This window comes from Juglans microcarpa x Juglans regia, chromosome 5S (genome assembly GCF_004785595.1).
Source record: "Juglans microcarpa x Juglans regia isolate MS1-56 chromosome 5S, Jm3101_v1.0, whole genome shotgun sequence".
NCBI lineage: Eukaryota > Viridiplantae > Streptophyta > Magnoliopsida > Fagales > Juglandaceae > Juglans > Juglans microcarpa x Juglans regia.
The window spans coordinates 24,163,812-24,182,576 of NC_054603.1; the positions used below are offsets into that span (position 1 = coordinate 24,163,812).

The following is an 18,765-nucleotide window of genomic DNA, read 5'->3' on the forward strand; positions in this document are numbered from 1 at the left end:
TTTTCAAGGACAAGAAAAATTGGTTCTCAATAAGTTGGGTGTTCGAATGGTCAAATTATTGTTAGTGTTATCTTAATACAAATATAAGATACCGATCCATCCTTTAGTATTTTTTTTTCAAAGGAACAATATGAATTTATTCATCAAGTAGAGACCAAATGGCCAATACAATTAGGAATGTCCTCTAGTTCTATGATTACATCATCAATAACTAGAGCGTGAGCAATCTCATTGGATGCTCTTTTAACAAGTTGGACAAACCACGATTCGAATTTGTTTAGAGGGATCATTGTATCCATGGAAATTAGACCAACTTGGGACCAGTTTTCACTTTTGTCTTTGAGTTCATTCACCATCTGTAGGGCATCGCCTTCAAGAATAATTTTCCTAAGGCCAATGTTTGTAGCTAGGAGGATAGCCTGTTGAGCAGCATAGGATTCACCAAGGTGAGGGTCTGGATATAAAGATCTTTTCATTCTCATTATTGCAATAAAGTTGCCTTCCCAATCTCTAATGGCCACACCAACTCCACTTGTACAGTTTTGCTTTTGAAGACTAGCATCCCAGTTTATCTTATAGAAGCCTCGAGGAGGAGCCTCCCAGTGGGAAACTGGGTTCTCAGCCAATGGAGATGATGTCAGGGTATGTTTTTTTGTAGAATTTGCATATCTAAAGATTTTCCATCCTTTAGTATTTATGTTTAATTTAAAGCCTTATTGTAAACCTCATAGCTCAGTAATAGAATTATCAAATAATTATTTTGGCAAAAAGTTTATTATGAGTGATCCCAATTAAAATAGAGTCTTCTCTCTCAACCGTCTGCTAAAAGGCGATTGGAAGGTGGAGTTTGTTAGTCTGTTTTTTCCCACGTTTAGTGTGAGGAAAAAAGCGGAGTCATTACTCACTACAGTGGGTTGCGGAGGAGAAATGGAGGAGATAGAAGAGGTTTGGAGTCGACTGAGGCTTAATGAAGAAGAAAATACTCCTATTGATGTAAATGGAGGGGAGGAAGAGAGTATTAGGAGGAGGGGAGAAAGAAGTTTGGTGGGGAAAATATGTTCGCCGAGGAGGATCGGTAAAGAAATAGTAAAGGCGACGATGGAGAAGATATGGAGGGTGGGGAAACCTCTGGATTTTGAGGAGATTGGTTTCAATTGTTTTGCTATTACTCTAGCAAGTGCGAGAGACAAATCGAGAGTACTGGAGGGATGCCCCTGGCTTTTTGACAATTTCCTGTTTGTGTTAAAGGATTTTGATGGGGAAACTCAAACAAATCTGCTAGACTTTGATTCTACAGAACTTTGGGTTCAAATGCACAATCTCCCGTTAGGATATATGAATAAATGGATGGGGACGCATATAGGGACTTCGATTGGAAGGGTGAGTGAAATCGATGTAAATGATGATGGAATGGCATGGGGTCATTATCTGATAGTGAAGATTGAGTGCAATCTGAGGGCTCCATTGGCCCGAGGAAGAACTGTCAATATTTCAGGAGGTAAGATCTGGGTGCCTTTTCAATATGAAAAGTTACCAAAGTTGTGTTTCAGCTGTGGATGCATTGTTCATGGGAAAGATGGTTGTACTGCTAGAGGGGATGTGGAAGCAGCGCAATATGGGACCTGGATGAGAGCAAGGGTGGTGAATAAAAAACAAAATGAGAGAAAGAGGAACAATAACCAGGAGAAAAGAAGTACTGTGGAAGTAGGGGAGGAGAGGGTGGATGGTATGAAGGGGGAGGGACTGAGGAAGGGGGAGCAGTCTATCATTTTGTCTGAGGAAGTTAAGGGTGGGATTACTAAGGCAGAAAAGGAGGAGGAGATTCTGAAAAGGGGAGAATCGTATGTCAGTGGGAGGATTGGTCCAAAAAGGCTGGAGGAGAGGGAGGGTTTAGATCCTGTTTTGAACTCTAATTCTTCTCGGGCTGATCAATTGCCAGAGGTAGATCAAATCTCAAATGTCAAAGGTCGAACTATGGAGGGAAGAAGGAGCTGGAAAAGGAGAGCAAGGGGAAAGGATCAGGCTAGTTTGGTATGTCTCTTGAACCTTAACACTAAATATTCTTTGATTGATGAAGATAATGATATGGTGCTGTCTGTGGGAGGAAAGAAGGCAAGAATGAATGAGGGTGCAGAGCCTGTTGTGGATCTCTATGAGGTGGAGGCTATGATGTAGCCCCACCAGGCATTATGAAAATCATCAGTTGGAACTGCCGAGGGCTTGGGAACCCTTGGACAGTTCAAGATCTTCACCTCATGGTGAAGAATAAGCAGCCCAATGTGGTTTTCCTGATGGAAACAAAGGTGAAGGGAGGAAGGTTGGAAAGTTTGAAGGGAATTTTACAAATGGATGGTTGTGTAAGTGTGGATCCATTGGGAAGAAAGGGTGGATTAGCCTTGTTCTGGAAGCATGAGGAGGAGGTGGAACTAGTAAACTTTTCACAATGGCACATTAGTGTTTTGATAAGGAAGGAAGGGGAAAGGGGTGAGTGTTGAACAAAATAAAGCCCTCAGACCAGGCTGCATGGTGTGTTGCTGGAGATTTTAATGAAGTTCTTACACAGGCAAAGAAATGTGGGGGAAACCAGAGAAGTGAAAGTCAAATGACCCATTTTCGTAAGGCCTTAGAGAGTAACAGTCTGTTTGATATGGGTTGTCAGGGTGGCTTCTTTACTTGGAGTAATAGACACACTGATAGCACTTTTACTAAAGAAAGATTGGATAGGTGTGTGGCAAATAATCTATGGAGGTCTATGTTTAAGGAGATTAGGGTGGAGGGACTTGCAGGGAGAAGTTCTAATCACTTACCTATCCTGTTATCTTTGATGGGAGATGAAGATAGACAAGGTAGAAGGTTTTTTCCTTTTAGGTTTAAGGCAAGTTGGATCAAAGAAGAGGTTTGCGAGCAGCTGGTTAGACAAGGATGGAACAGAGAGGGTAGAATTACAGATCCTATAAAGAGAGTCAAAGTTCTTTTAGAGGCTTGTAAGGGGGATCTGGTGGGATGGTTCAGGAAAAAAGACAAAAAAAGAGCAAAAGATATAGAGTTGCTCACTAAGAGAATTCACGAGGTGCAGGATCAAGAAGGGCCACAGAATGTAGAGGTTCTTAGATCCCTTCAGAAAAATGTGGGGTCTTTATTAGAACAAGAGGATTTGAAGTGGAAGTAATGATCAAAAAAGAACTGGTATTGCATGGGAGATAAGAACACAAATTTCTTCCATGCATGTGCAAACCAGAGAAGAAAAAAGAACAGGATTTTGTCAGTATTGGATTCCAAGTCAAATCTGAGTTTGGATCAAAGAGGGATTGCTGAAGCTTTTAGAGCCCATTTTTCTGAGATATATACTACTGCTGCCCCTTCTAGCAGCATCATTGATTCTTGTTTAAATGCAGTAAAGGTTCGAGTTTCTGAAGATATGAACAATTACTTGCAGCAGTCTTTTACTAGGGAGGAAGTGTTAGAAGCTTTAAAAATGATGGGCCCTCTTAAGTCCCCAGGACCTGATGGTTATGGGGCATGTTTTTATCAATCTTATTGGGATATTGTTGGGGATGATGTGTGTGAGGCTGCATTGAATTTTTTAATTGGGGGAAGGATGGATAGTGGACTGAATCATACCTTTGTTGCCCTTATCCCAAAGGTAAAAGAGCTTAAATCAGTTAATGACTTTAGACCTATTAGTCTCTGCAATGTGATGTATAAAGTCATTGCAAAGACTCTTGCTAACAGATTGAAGAGAGTGTTGAGTGATGTCATCTCGAGAAAGTAAAGTGCTTTTGTTCCTAAAAGGCTTATTACTGATAATATTATAGCTGCATATGAAGTCTTGCACTCTATGAAAACAAGGCAAAAGGATAAGGTGGGAAGTATGGCCCTAAAGCTTGATATTTCTAAGGCATATGACAAAGTAGAGTGGTCTTTTCTCAGGGAGGTTATGAGGAAGCTGGGTTTCTGCGAGAAATGGGTGACAATGATAATGGATTGTGTGTCTATTGTATCCTATGCAATTTTGACAAATGGCAGCCCAGGTGATGTGATCAGAGGTAGGGAGATCCACTCTCTCCCTACCTCTTTCTGTTGTGTGCTGAGGGGTTGAGTGCTATGCTTAATCAGGCAGAGGAAATGAAGGAGTTAAAGGGTGTGGTTGTGGCTAGGGGTGGTACAAGAGTGACTCACCTTTTGTTTGCAAACGACTGTATTATTTTTGGTAAAGCAAGCTGGTCTGAATGGAGGAAAATAACGAATATCTTGGAGTTATATGAAAAAGGTTCGGGTCAAAGTCTAAACAAGAAGAAGACCACTGTTTTTTTCAGTCCTAATGCAAAGTCAGCAGTGAGGGAAGGTGTTTTAAAGGAACTTGGGGCAAAACTGATTACAAACTGTGAGATGTATTTAGGCTTGCCAATTATGGTTGGCAGGTCACGATACAATTCTTTCAGAGGTATAAAGGATAGGGTGTGGCAAAAGGTGAATAACTGGAAGAACAAGTTTTTGTCTCCTGCTGTAAAAGAGGTACTATTGAAAGCAGTCATCCAAGCAGTCCCTAATTACTACATGAATGTCTTCAGGTTACCTAGAAAGCTATGTAAGGAAGTTGCAGCTGTTATGGCTAAATTCTGGTGGGGTTTTAAGGAGAATGACAAAAAAATTCACTGGAGAAGTTGGTCAAAAATGGGGGTGTCAAAGGCTGAGGGGGGGTTGGGATTTAGAGAGCTAGAAAGTTTTAGTACTGCTATGCTAGCTAAACAATGTTGGAGGATGTTCACAAATCCTTAGTCTTTGGCAGCTTTGGTTCTTAAAGAAAAGTATTTTAGACATTCTGATTTATTACATGCAAAGTTAGGCCATAGGCCATCTCTGATTTGGAAGAGTTTATGGAGTTCTTTGGAACTCCTCAATGCAGGTTTGGTATGGAGAGTTGGCACTGGACAGAATATAAAGGTGTGGGGTGGTAAATGGATTCCAACCCTTTTAACTAATTGTATTCAATCTCCTGTTGTTGTTCTTAGTAGAGAGGCGAAAGTAAGTGAATTTATTGACTCTAGTAGTGGGGAATGGAAGGAAATTCTGATAAGGGAGGTCCTTAATGAGGATGAAACCAAGGTTGTTTGCAGTCTGCCTTTGAGTAAATCGGGTATACCTGACAAGCAGATTTGGGGATCTACTAAAGATGGGTTGTTCAGTGTGAGAAGTGCCTATTATTTAGAGGTGGGAAGGAAGAGGAGGGAAAGAGGGGAGCAGTCAGAAGGGGTCAAGTTTGTTTGGAAGATGTTATGGAGTCTAAATGTGCCGGGAGTAGTTAAAGTTTTTCTTTGGAAAGCTTTAAACGATTGTCTACCAACCAGAAGGAATTTGTTCTAGAGGAAAGTGGTGGACAACCCTTGCTACCCTGTGTGTGAATCAGAGATGGAGTATGTAACTCATGCTGTATGGAGCTGTAGAGGGGCTATGGATGTCTGGGCTGAACAGAAGAGTCCTCTGCATAAATGGTCGAGTGAGGAGGTGCAGCTTACTGAGTTGTGGGATTTGTGGTTCAAAAAGTTACTAAAAGGGGAGATGGAGTTGGTGGCAGTTGTGATGAGGGGCATATGGCTCAGAAGGAATAATTTCATCTTTGAAGGAAAGTTTGCTAGCCCTGGTGCAATTCTTGAGCAAGCTGCAATAACACTAGAAGAGTTCCAAATGGCTCAGTTATCTGTGAAGGGAAGGGACGTGGTTTTTGCAATAGGAAGAAGAGGTAGCAAATGGAAGGCCCCAAGTTGTGATCATGTGAAAGTAAACTGGGATGCTGGATTAAATCAGAAGGAAGGTAAAATGGGGACTGGTGTTGTTGCAAGGAATAACAAGGGGGAGGTTATGGTATCCCTTTGCAGCTCGAAGAGAGGTTACTACAATCCAGTTTTTGCTGAGTTTCATGCTTTTTGGAGAGCAATGAAACTATGTGCAGATCTTCATATGGAGAGAGTTATTTTTTAGGGAGATGCATTAATTGTTGTGAAGGCAGTAAATAGTGAAGAGGAAAGTTGGGAATGGTTTGATCAAATAGTTGAAGATGTGAAGGGAGTGCTGAAGAACAGACCAAGTTGGATAGTACAACATACGTTTAGGGATTGTAATCAAGTTGCACATAAGCTTGCAAAAATGTCTTTTTCTTTAGTTGAGGAAAAAATCTGGATGGAGAGTGTTCCATCAGAAGTTCAAAGCATTGTTTTTCAGGAAAGTTTGTATACAGTTAATTCATAAGTAATACAAAGGAGGGTTATTTTCAAAAAAAAAAAAAATCATTTTGGCAAAAACATAGGACAAGATTTTTATTGTCATTTTTTTAATGATTTTAAATGGCTATCTATTTAAATAGTGATATATGTAATCATTTAAAATGTTCTAACAAAAGTGTAATTAAAGACAACAAAATCTAAGATTATGAGTAGCATTGCTCAAGAAAAATATCTATTCTTCAGAATAATTTTAAGATCAAGGACTTGTTTTGTTTACTGAATAGACCTTGAAGTTTTCCCTAATATAGTTATATTCTTTGATGAGGAACGGCCATTTCTTTTAGAAATGGAAGGAATAGTCATTCCTTAGATGCATGAAGGCAACACATTTAAGAAGTTTATATCTTTTAAAGCAAAATGTTAAAAATAAAAAATAATAATAAAATTATATTTTTTTTACTTTTTGGTCATATAGTGGTGGTCGGCCACTGAAGAACATTCAAGGGCCGTTGGCCATTTTCGAGGTGGTCGAATTTGCCACCTCAGTGGTTAGGATTGTGCAAAAACACGAAAATTCAATTCCGACATCAACTCTGCGCAATCGGAGTTAGAGCTCCAATAAAACGCAGTCTAAGTCAACATCGGAGTTTGAGCTTTTTTTCTAACAGACTCTGGCTCTGATATTAGTATACATAGCTTATAAAAATATATATATTGATCATATATACTCTTTTTTTTTTTATAAAGAGCCGGTAGACACACTCATAGTAGCCCCGTCCTAAATTTATTAATAAGCCCTCACTTATGGCGGAGGAATACCGTGGTAACATCATTACACTTGGGGGCTTATATGATAAATGTTATAAACTAACCCAAAACCAAGTGACAAAATAAACCAAAAAACCAAAACAGAATCTAACAAGCCTAAGCCAAACAACCAACAAAACTCGAAAAAAACTAAACAAGCCTGAAGAAAGCAACAACAAAAGCAAGAAAAAGATTAGCGACAGCGTAACGAGGGAATACCCAGCTTGTCCAAGCGGATTAGACCTCTTAGCAACCTCGGCACTTCCCCAATCACTTGCTGCTCCATGTGATGGCCAAGCGAACCATACTTAGCAAGCTAATCAGCTGCTTTATTACCTTTCCTGAAAACATGACAAACAGAGCAAAACATCGAATCCAAAAGACTAAGAATCTCCTCCCAAAAATCCCCCAGATACCAAACCCCACATCGCCGTTGATTACACCACCAAACCACCACTAGTGAGTCAAGTTCAACATCCACATAGCCAATTCTAAGAGCTTTGCAAGCTTTAAGGCCATACAACAGAGCTAATAATTCTGCTCTATTATTCGAACCAATCCCAAAAGGAAAGGCAAAAAGATGAATTAAATTACCATGATCATCTCTTATAATACCACCCGCCCCAGACAGCCCAGGATTCCTAAAACTACTACCGTTAGTGTTTAACTTAAAATGACCCTGAGTGGGTTTGCGCCAGGCCACTAACCTCGAGCATCGCCTCGGCGGAACAAGAGGTGAGATAAACAGGGATTGTAAAATCTGAGCATCATGCCTAGAGCATTTCGAAACTTTGTGAATGCCCTGGCAGATTGAGTGAATCTCATGAACAATCAAGTGCCAAACCAAATTAAAAGGCTCAAGATGACCTTCCATGTGAGCAACACATGTACGATGCCAAAGACGCCAAGAAAGAAGAGAAGGAAGGAGTCCCACAATAGTACCAACCTGAGAAGAGGAAGATGCTCGATGAAACCAAAGGGACACTGTCTCTTGCCAATTACCACGAAGCGGCAACCCAAAGATAGCTCCACAATAGCGCCAGATCCGCACAGCAAAATCCCTCCAAACAACACATGATTTTGATCTTCATAATTACCAGTATCACAGCAATCACACTTAGAAACAATCGGCACCCCTATTCGACGGAGATGGTCATCCACACTGAAAGCATTATGCCAAGCCTTCCACATAGAAATCGAAATCTTCAAAGGAAGCAGATTATGCCACATCCAAATATGCCCATTTATAGAAGAACCCCTAATACGGATACAATCCCATGCTGATTTTGTAAAGAAACAACCACTATCTTGCTTTATCCATACCAAGACATCCGATCCTCCCTTGCAAACTACTAAAGATTCCAGAATATCATTCACATGATCATGGCTTAGCAAACTAACCGATAAATCCACATCCAATGAATTCAACAGTTGACAATCCTTAACTTTAAGTAAAAAATTACCCACCACCGAAAAATCAGAAAACACCCCGATCCCGCCACTTATCATACCAGAAGAAAAGGTTGCCATCCCTGAGCCGCCACTTAGAATTCTTGAGAACCAAAGGAATGCTTTTTGCAATCATTTTCCAAAATCTAGTGTCTTTATTCGCATCAATAAGAGCCTAAGGTTTAGAGCTCACATATTTATCCTTGAAAAACTGAGCCCATAATGATTTACCTTGGATTAGATTCCAATCGAACCTCATATGCAAAGCCTTCTGCATATCATCTAGGTGACGCAAACCCAACCCACCTTCATTCACTGGAAGACACATGTTCCTCCAAGCTACCCATTTTTTCTTTCCTTTTCCACTAACCTCTCCCTAAAAGAAAGTGCTGATTAAGCCATGCAGCTCCTTGATGATAGATTTAGGGACCTGAAGGACATCAAACAAATGAAGAGCCATGCTAGAGAGTACATATCTCAGGAGGATAAGACGACCTCCCGATGAAAGGAGCTTCATCTTCCAGCCACTGATTTTATTGCGGACTTTTATGACCATTTCCTCCAAGTGAACTTGCTTGAGCCTCCCCGAAATAATCGGCACACCTAGATATTTGAAAGGGAAGGAGCCTTCCGAATACCCAGTCATACGCTTAATAGCTCTCGTACAACCCGAAGGAATTTTTTGAGAAAAAATAATCGTAGTCTCATCTCTATTAATGCTCTGGCTAGACCAAGTCTCATACTTCTGAAAAATAGACAGGAGTTCTTGAATAGATCTCTTGCTATCATTTGTGAAGATCACCACATCATCATCATACATCATAAGGAGTCTAGAAAGGACTTCTAGAAGAATAATGAACAAATAGGGTGAAAGAGGATCCCCTAACGCAAACCATGACCTCCCTGAAATTTAAAATAGATTTAAGCATCTCAAGTAGGTTAAACAAGCTTAGGAAACATGCCTTTTAAATCAACTTGTAGTCCCTCATTATAAAAAGGTTAGCTTATCAACATTTTAGACTCTTGGATTAGGTAGAATTTAACCAAACGAGAGACAACATAAATAGGCTATTTTTATTTTAAGACATGGCATGACATGGACTTAGGAATACTTGGACAGCTTTACATATCATAATATATCATGCATAATTAATTTCTTGTACCTAAACCAACTATGCTATAGTCTAATCACACAAGCAATATTTTAAATAGTTTAGATAACATATCCCATTAAAATTAGCGTAGCATAAAGTATAGCAATGTTACCCATTAAGAAACTTTAAAACCTTTAAACACTTAAACTTATGATTTACTCACTTAATACCTTTCTTTTGCAAGATATAAAATTATAGGAGCAAGCAAAACCTTTAAACCAAACCTCTAGCATCCTAAAAATGGATTACCAACCAAACCTCAACACAAGGCACATGATACCAACATATATAATTTAAAATCACTTTAATCATTACCTATGATTAAACCGGGTTTAATAACAACATAGCATTTTGAAATATAGGAAAATATATAGCAAAACAACTATAATACCATTCAGTTTGGGCCAAAAACAGGGCATACATATTTACTTGCAATATAGGAATTTAACTACATCAAAACACAAGCTAAAACAACTTAGTTGGCCTCCAAAATCACATTAAAAACAAATAAGTCAAATTAGGATTTCTACCTTAAGCTCTTAGCCCCCTTTCAAAATACAAGTGGAAGACCAAATAGAGGTATAGCTGTGTGGATGAAGGACAACACGATGTCACTGTTTTAAACCCCAAAATTGAAACATCATAGGTAAGAAAAATGGTGAAACTCGAAACCCACATGTAAATCACACTAGGGAATAAACCAAAAGTCTATTACCTTCAATATTTCACCATTTAGAAGATGAAATCAATCTTTAGTTCCAAGTTTTGAGGCAAAGCCGAAAATGGGTATGGAGGGAGTGTTCTCGTACGGTTTGAAGAGGATGAGAGAAAAATATTTTTCTTCTTCCCTTGCCATGGAGTCACAAGGCTTGAAGGAGATGAGGGGAGCTTGGTTTCTTGAAGATGAAAAGAGAAGGGGAAGGAAAGGGATGGAGGTGTGCGTTGGCTATGGTTTGCTTGGAAAGGAAGATGAAGTTTTCTTCCTTGGGTGAGGGTCAACGGGTAGGAGTAGATATGCCTAGCATTAGTTTTTGTTTTTTCTTCTTTCTTTTGTTGTCTTAATCGATGGGTGCAAGGAAAGAAAAAAAAAAAGAAGATAATTTGTGGCTTGCTTAGGAAGCCTACGAGCTCAAAGGATTTAGTTGCTTTGGTCAAAGCTTATCACATAAGCTTGGGAGATGGATGGTGGAGATCTATCCACCTCAAGGATGCTTTTCACCTATCAATCTAATGGTAGGGAATAATTAGACCATTTCTTAAATAAATAAAAATTAGAGGACTTAAGAGAAAATATTTCAAAGTCTTAAAAATAATACCCTTAATTTAGTTTAATAAATCATATTTTAAAAATAAAGCATACTCATCTTAAAATAAAATAATTAAAAGCAATAAAAATCTTTATCTCAAAATATTTAACTTAAATAATTAATAACCTACGTAGTAGGACTGTAATACCCTGCTCCTTCCTTCTTATGTACGCTTCTCTCTTTCTGACGTACGTTCCTTCTTTCTAACGTAAGCAAACTCCGAGAGCAGAAACTGTGTGATTGTCTACCCTTTCCATCTAGCGACGGCGAGCCTCATCATGTGTGCCGAACCACGATGGCGTGTTTTAAAAGATATTATGTGACTTCTAAGGCACGTCTAGTGTTTTAAATGTACTGGAAATATTTATAAGGAGTATTTCCAGTGTTATTGAATTAAGTTTGATTTTAAATACGACAATTATAATATTCTTGAAGAGCTCCAAAAATATTATATTTGTCGGAAATCATTTTAATATTATTATTAAAATGATTTCAACTATTTAAAATATTATGAGATTTAAATTATGTTGAAAGCTTTAATTAATTAAATGATTTTATCCTTTTAAATATATTAAATAAGATTTCATCATTAATTAATGATGAAGAATATTATTTTATAAACTAAAGTTAGTTTAAATATTATTCTACCTTAATTACTCTAAGTGCTTTTAATTGAGTTAATGTTTACGCATTTTCAAATCAGTGTTTTAATCCTCCATCATTAGATCATTTTGAAAATCCCTAGATGAAAGGACTGGATTAAATACCCAGGCCCCCTCTCTTCTCTCTCACTTTTCCCCTAGCCCTCTCTCTCTCCTCCATCTCTCCTTCGGCTTGCACTGCATGACACTCTCTCTCACGGGCTTCTCCCCCCTCTCACACGGCCATTCCTCCCTCCACCATCGTGGACCACTGTGCCACCACCTTCGAGCCTCCACGGCTCCACCAGCACAAGGCCACCACAAGCCCTTCCAAGACCACACTTAGCTATCCAAACACCCAAATAGTCACCGTACGTGAGTTAGCCGCCACGTACGACCCTTCCGGCATCATTGACTGTGACGATCGGCGAGCAACGCACGGGTTATCTAGTCGATGGTATAACCCTCTATCTTTCGTTATTTATGTTAGATGCTGATTAGTTGATTAGGTTGTGGACTGTGCCGTTAGTAATTGTGGAGTTCACTATATTGAGATGTGTTGTGTAGTGAAGTGTTGGGCTCATTTGTGTAGTGCGCTGTGAAGTGTGGAGCGTAATTGGGAATTGTGTTGTGCAGTGTTGTAGACTGTGTTGTGTAGTGTAGTTATGGAATATATGCCGTATTGGTGATGCGGTATGTGGAATGGGAACAGTACACACTGAGTGTACTCTATGTGTGGCGTAATGTGGAATAAGAAGAGTATATGTAGAATATACCCTCCTGGCGTATTGTGGAATGGGAAGAGTACACGTAGAGTGCACTCTATATGGCGTGGTGTGTGAATGGAGTACACGTGAAGTGTACTCCATGTGGTGGAGTGACGCACCATATGGCGGGTATGCCATAATGGTGATGTGGCTTAACGTGTGTGAAGAGAGTACACGTGGAGTGTACTCTATATGGTGAAGTGATGCACCATATGGCGGGTATGCCATAATAGTGATGGGTCGTAGTGTATGAAGAGAGTACATGAGAAATGTACTCTATGTGGTGGAGAGATACACCATATGGCGAGTATGCCATAATGGTGATGGGTCGTAGTATGTATGAAGGGAGTACACGAGAAGTGTACTCCATGTGGTGGAGTGATGCGCCATATGGTGGGTATGCCATAATGGTGATGTGGCGTAGTGTGTGAATGGAGTACACGTGAAGTGTACTCCATGTGGTGGAGTGACGCACCATATGGCAGGTATGCCATAATGGTGATGTGACGTAGTGTGGAATAAGGAGAGTATATATAGAATATACCCGCCTGATGTATTATGGAATGGGAGGAGTACACGTGGAGTGTACTCTGTGTGGCGTAACGTGTGTGAAGAGAGTACACGTGGAGTGTACTTTATGTGGTGGAGTGATCCACCATATGGCAGGTACGCCATAATGGTGATGTGATGTAGTGTGTGTGAAGGGAGTACGTATACTCCATGTGGTAGAACAATGCACCATGTAGCACGTGTGCCATAATGGTGATGGGTCGTAGTGTGTGAAAAGGGAGTAAACGTGGAGTGTACTCCACGAGGTAGTGACACTCCGTGTGGCGTGTCGCAGAGATAAGGATGGTTGTGTGATTGATGAGCGTGGAACGTGGAGAATAGTATCGGAAATTGTAGAAAAATGTCCCGAAGTAGTTATAGTGCAGCTTGTAGTCTGAGGTGACAAGTGTCACCGTGATGGACTTATGGCTAGGAGTATGCGTGAAGTAGCAGAACAAGTATAAGAGTACGCAGCGAAAGCATGACTGGGCAACGTCACGAGGTGACGTGGTTCCTGACAGTCATGCTTATGATGGGTGAGGATTTATTGTAGAAATGGTGTAGCAGGAACATGACGAGATGTCACGATGTGACAGGAGTACGTGAGGAACCGTACTCGTGATGAGTTAAGGATTGATGTAAGAATGACGTAGTGGGATGTCAGGTAACGTGACAAGGTCATGGTGTGGCTTGGGTGTAGTCTCGAGCTATATGGCGTGACATAAGGCGAAGTGGTGAATGGAGTCTTGTCATGTTAAGTGTTGGGTTGAACTGTCAAAAGGGACGGATAGCATGAAGAGTCATGCTAGCCGGGTTAAAAGAAGGTTGGTATCGAAGTATCACCCTTGTCCCTGCGAGCAGGTGATCAACGTGTTATATGTTGATCTTAGGTGATAAGAGGGTAAGGTACATGTGTAATCTGGTTAGACACATGTGCCAGACGGATTCACCATATGTAATGGGTAATCTGTCATGAGCACAGTTACACAGTGCTTAAGCCTCAGAGTTGGCTTAGAGCTATGTGGCTTGTATGGATGGGAATGAGGATTTAGTGTGGGCTAAGGTGCATGAAGGTAGTGACGGGTGTATTGTTAGGATTGGGATCCGTGATTCCATCGGTCAAAATTATGCGTCGAATATGGTTAGTGAGAAGAGTAAGACTAAGGTCTTAATGTCTTAATCCTAAGGTGAATCATGGGTTCACTTTAGTGGATGAGCACTCGAGGCAAGACCTTGAGTTGGAAGATGTGGTGACCATAATGGTCCCCGAAGGGTTTAACATAGTAAAGGGCACGTAAGTGCACGGGATAGAAGGAGAGTGTTCTAAGTAAAGCGTAGTTCTATTTCTAGTTTAAGTTGATTATGCATTAGATAGAGAATGACGTTAAGGTTATGTGTATGTATGTAGGTTGCCATCTGACACGCACATGAATGGACTGCATGATATGCAAGTAGCATGAAGTCCAGGTAAGTGTTACGTTCATACTCTTCTAGAGTCTTTTTAAAATATAAAGAAATGAAAACGAAACGCTTTTCCTTACGATGCCTTACGAAAAGACACGAAAGACATTTTTATGAAAGAAAATGCTAAGTGTTCAATGGTATACGTATGTACGGTCCTCTTTAGGAGCCCCCTTTTACGCAACGAAAGTATTAATTGTATGCATGTGAATGGATGACTATACGTTGTATCTATTGTATGTATTTTCTAAGAAAATCCAGGAACTGCACGAAAGACATGAAAACAGACGCTCTTATGGATCCTACGAACCGACGCTTTCATGAGCGCCATGAAGTGATGCTCATGGATACCATGAAAGACGACGTTTAAGGTGACGCTTATGGATGCCATGAAAGCCGACGTTTAAGCTCATGTATGTTTTAAAATGACGTTTTCCATGAACAAACTGCTAAACGAAGGAAAAAAAAAAAAAAAAAAAAAAAAAAAAAAAGAAGGAAAGACATTTTCGGGCTTACGCCCCAAACGATGTTTTCTCATGAAAGGAAATGTTTTCTCATGAAATGACTGTTAAATGAAAGAAGAACCAAATGAAAGCTCTAGCTCTTTAGAGCTGGCATAAACGAATGAAAAGCAAAGAAAAAACATGAAAGCATGAAATGTATGAAGACACGTAACGACCACATGAATGAATGAAAGGGTACCATTGAATGGGCAGATTGCAATGTCGGGTAAGTAGTACTGGAAGTGCATCCAATACTGCCCCCTATGAAAGGGATTCCCAACCCGTAGCCACGGGCGGAGTCTGGGTCCAAAGGAAGACCGCTAACCCCAACACACGGGGCGTAACAGTGTTTTGGAATACCATTTTGAAAGGAAAACCCCGTCCAATAATGTTTTCGAATGAACGCACGTATGCATGTACGTATAGTATGTATGAATGATGAATGCATGAATGAAAACCTATGTTGTTATATTTTAACCGTATGAAGTAATACTTACGAGTCATCGACTCATTTTAGTTTTTATGCATGTCCCTCCCCCTCACAGGAACTGAACAATCAGGACGGACACGGCTCATGGGGAAGAGCACAGAAGTCTAGGCACGAGTTTTAATTGTACGAGGGACCCTTTCATTGTAAGAATCATGTTTTCCGCTGTAAACCTCTTTTATTCTAAAAGCACATTTTTATGTGATAAACGTAGAGTCTTGCACCTTGAGTATGCAAGTAAAAAGTTTTAAATCGAACGGTAATTCTCGTCGTCCTCTATAAAAATATTTTATAAAAAGTCTCACCATAAGGATGGGCATTACAAGGACTCATGTATTACACTTTTAATTCTACCTTCTTCCCTTCCCACTAGAACTCCATAAGCAAGTTAGAAAAATTCCAAGTAATAGTTCCCAGTGTCACCAACCACTGAATACACAACATAGCATCACACCCCCCAAGTGTTAACAAATAAAAAGGCATTCTGGCAAAATCCCTCACTGGTCACCATTTCTCCATTAGTATTCTGACTTTCAGCTTCCTTGTTGGGTCCACCAGAGTTTGGCCTTCTTAACAATTAAGGGATCTAGGAAGTTGTGTGTACTTCCTAAATCCAATAAGATCACCACTCTTCCCCCTCCAATGGAGCCACATAACCTCATGGTTTTAGGGTTTGGAGCTCCTGTTATAGCATTCAAGAAAATCTCCATTTTGTTGTCTGTTTTTTCCCTTGTGAGCTATCCTCCACTTCTTGAGAATCAAAGAGCACTTCCTCCCCCTTGTCCTCAAAGTCATCATCCCATCCTTTAAGAACATAAACCCTTGGTGACTTGCACGTATGTGAGGGACTCTATTTCTCCTCACAATGGTAGCAAAGTTCTTTTTTCCTGTTCTCATCCATCTGAGTTGAGGAAATTTTCCTGGAAGGTTTAAAGAATTTATGTCCTTGCTTCCCCTGTCCTTGTGATGGACCTAGGTAAGGCCCCATGGTAGGACTCGAGCTTGTGGACCCCATGGATTTCTCCATCCACCCTCTCACAAATTTCTTGGAGCTGTTTAAGTATTCCTCCTAAATTTTTGCTAACCCAAAGGCAGCAGTAAGACTTAGTGGGTTGAACATTCGTGCTGGCAGACAAATTTCATCTTTCAGCCCACTTAGGAGAAAGGGCTTCAAACTAGGCTTTATATTGGACAACAATAGTGACTTGTTTGAGACGAGTAAGTGCCTCCATTGGATCATCATAGGCTAATGGTCCAAAGCGTAACAGCAAGGCCCTAGTAAAGGTTTCCCAGTTGTTAAACTGCCCAGTTTCCATAGCATCTTGGTACCAAATTAGTGCATCTCCTTCCATGTAGTAAGAAGCCATTAACAGCTTCTGTGCAGGTGGTGTTTGGTAATAATCAAAATAATGGGAAGTTTTGAAAATCCAGCCAATTGGGTTGCTGCCATCATAGTAAGGAAATTCCAGTTTGACCCCTCTTTGGCCATCTCTTCGATACTCATGGTTCTCTCTATCATGGTGCAGGTCACAGTGAACCACCTGGACAGCTATTTGGCTGACAATGGTGCGGACTATTTTAATCAACTGAGTGATGTCTTCTCACATGACATGCATCCTCTCCTCCTGGGTGTGAAGTCTCTCCATGTGGGCTTGCATCCTCTCCTCTTGTGCACGTTTGGATTCGGTGTTTTCAGCCATGAAGGACCGATGTCTCTAGATACCAATTGTAATGAACTAAGTAGCGAAATTCACAATGAATAATAAACTCTGAGACTTGTAATGAAATATTAGAACAGTATTAAGATAAATGAGTATTTTCGAGGAATACTCAACCTCCATGAAAGACAGAAAAAAGCTTGCTCAATATTCTTCGAGATGAATACAATGAAAACCGTAATCCCCTTTTTCTTGATTCCCCCCATCTGCAGGTAACTACCCATGCCAATCAGTGGCTTATGAGTGGACTAATAAACTGAAAGGGACAAAATAGTAAAATACTAAAATAACAAACTACCAACATGAGCGCATGACTCTTCCCAATTCTTTTCCTCCAATTCGCAACTGCTGTGTTGCCTTCCCAAAACGCCCCGTTTCCTTACTTGAACTTGGACTCATCCGTAGGCCAACCTCCAAGGCCCTTCTGCACCCTCAGAATCAAGCCCAATTCGTGGGCCTCATAACATAATGGGCATTGGATTCCTGAGTTTTCTGCAAACCGGTGGTGGTGTTGGTGGTGTGAGACTGTACTGTGGTGGGCCCTTAGTATATATAACTGTAGAAGTTGATGGATTTGAGTCTCTAAAGCACAAATGGAGATCTGGTGAGTGGGAGTTCCTCTTGTTCATGGGACTGCTTGAAAGCATAATGGGTCTCTTATTCTGGGGTTTGCTCGAAGGTGGTAGAAATTTCTTGGGATCTGTAGGTTTAGAAGTTGATGGATTTGAGCCTCTTCAACGTAGATGAAGATCTAGCAATCTGTGGATGTTGCGAGTGTTCATGAGCTTCTGCTGCTTCTTGATTTTGTTGTCGTTGGTCTCAGTGCTTTCAGTTACCTAGGTTTGAAGTAATAGCAATGGTGATAATCATGAAATTGAGGAGGAAGAAGAGAACAGTGGGTGTGAACCAACTATTAATGGAAGCACGGTGTACAGGAAGATGATACAAATTCTTCGAACATGACTTTTGCTTAAATATTTTCATCAATATTAATTAATCATTAAAAATACTTTATAATCATTTATGAGATCCACCACTTTCTCAAATCTCCATAAAAAGTTAAAATCATCTAATCTCACTTCTACATCCAAACATATCTGTAAATGAGACCCCAACACTTTTTCAAAACCAACTCAAAGATCTTAATTCAAACCATCTCATTACTCTACAAATATTTATCATTTAATCTGATCTCACTTCCGAAACGAACCCTAAACTAGCAAGGGTGAGAATTAAGGGATCATCTCCCAATCTATGCGATCTAGTGAAAGAAAAAATGCAGCCCCATTTTAAATTCATTGCGTTTGTCAACCGATGCAGGACTTTAGGAACTAAAGAAAAATGAAACATAAAAAAGAGAGAGATGCAGTACAAATAGTTATTGATAACCAGCATGGGCCCATCAAGGAAGCTATCACGCTTAAGAGATTTTCAAGCATTCCCTCAACTGTTCAAAGCAGCCACTCGCAGGCAGGGGAGACGGCAAGCTGAAGAAACAATTTTAGACAAGTTCTACTCTCACATCACCCCTCCAGATCAAACCAGACACCTAACCGCTTTCCTAAAGTTGGTTTTGTTACTCTGTACATCAACTTTGGTCCATTCAGTTCGGTGGCAAGGTGTCGACCGGTTGATTATTGAAACTAAAGCCCTACGATCTTTGGTTCAACCGCCAGAAAGGGCTGAAAACTGACTCGAGGG

The 18,765-nt window shown here is 40.2% G+C and overlaps 1 protein-coding gene across 1 annotated transcript; it reads left to right on the top strand.

The window, feature by feature from the left end:
* Nucleotides 1–821: 821 nt before the first annotated feature.
* Nucleotides 822–2,175, top strand: LOC121267240. The gene has a single exon (XM_041171084.1). It carries the CDS (start codon nucleotides 928–930, stop codon nucleotides 2,173–2,175), a length of 1,248 nt encoding a protein of 415 aa, XP_041027018.1. The 5' UTR covers nucleotides 822–927.
* Nucleotides 2,176–18,765: the final 16,590 nt, after the last annotated feature.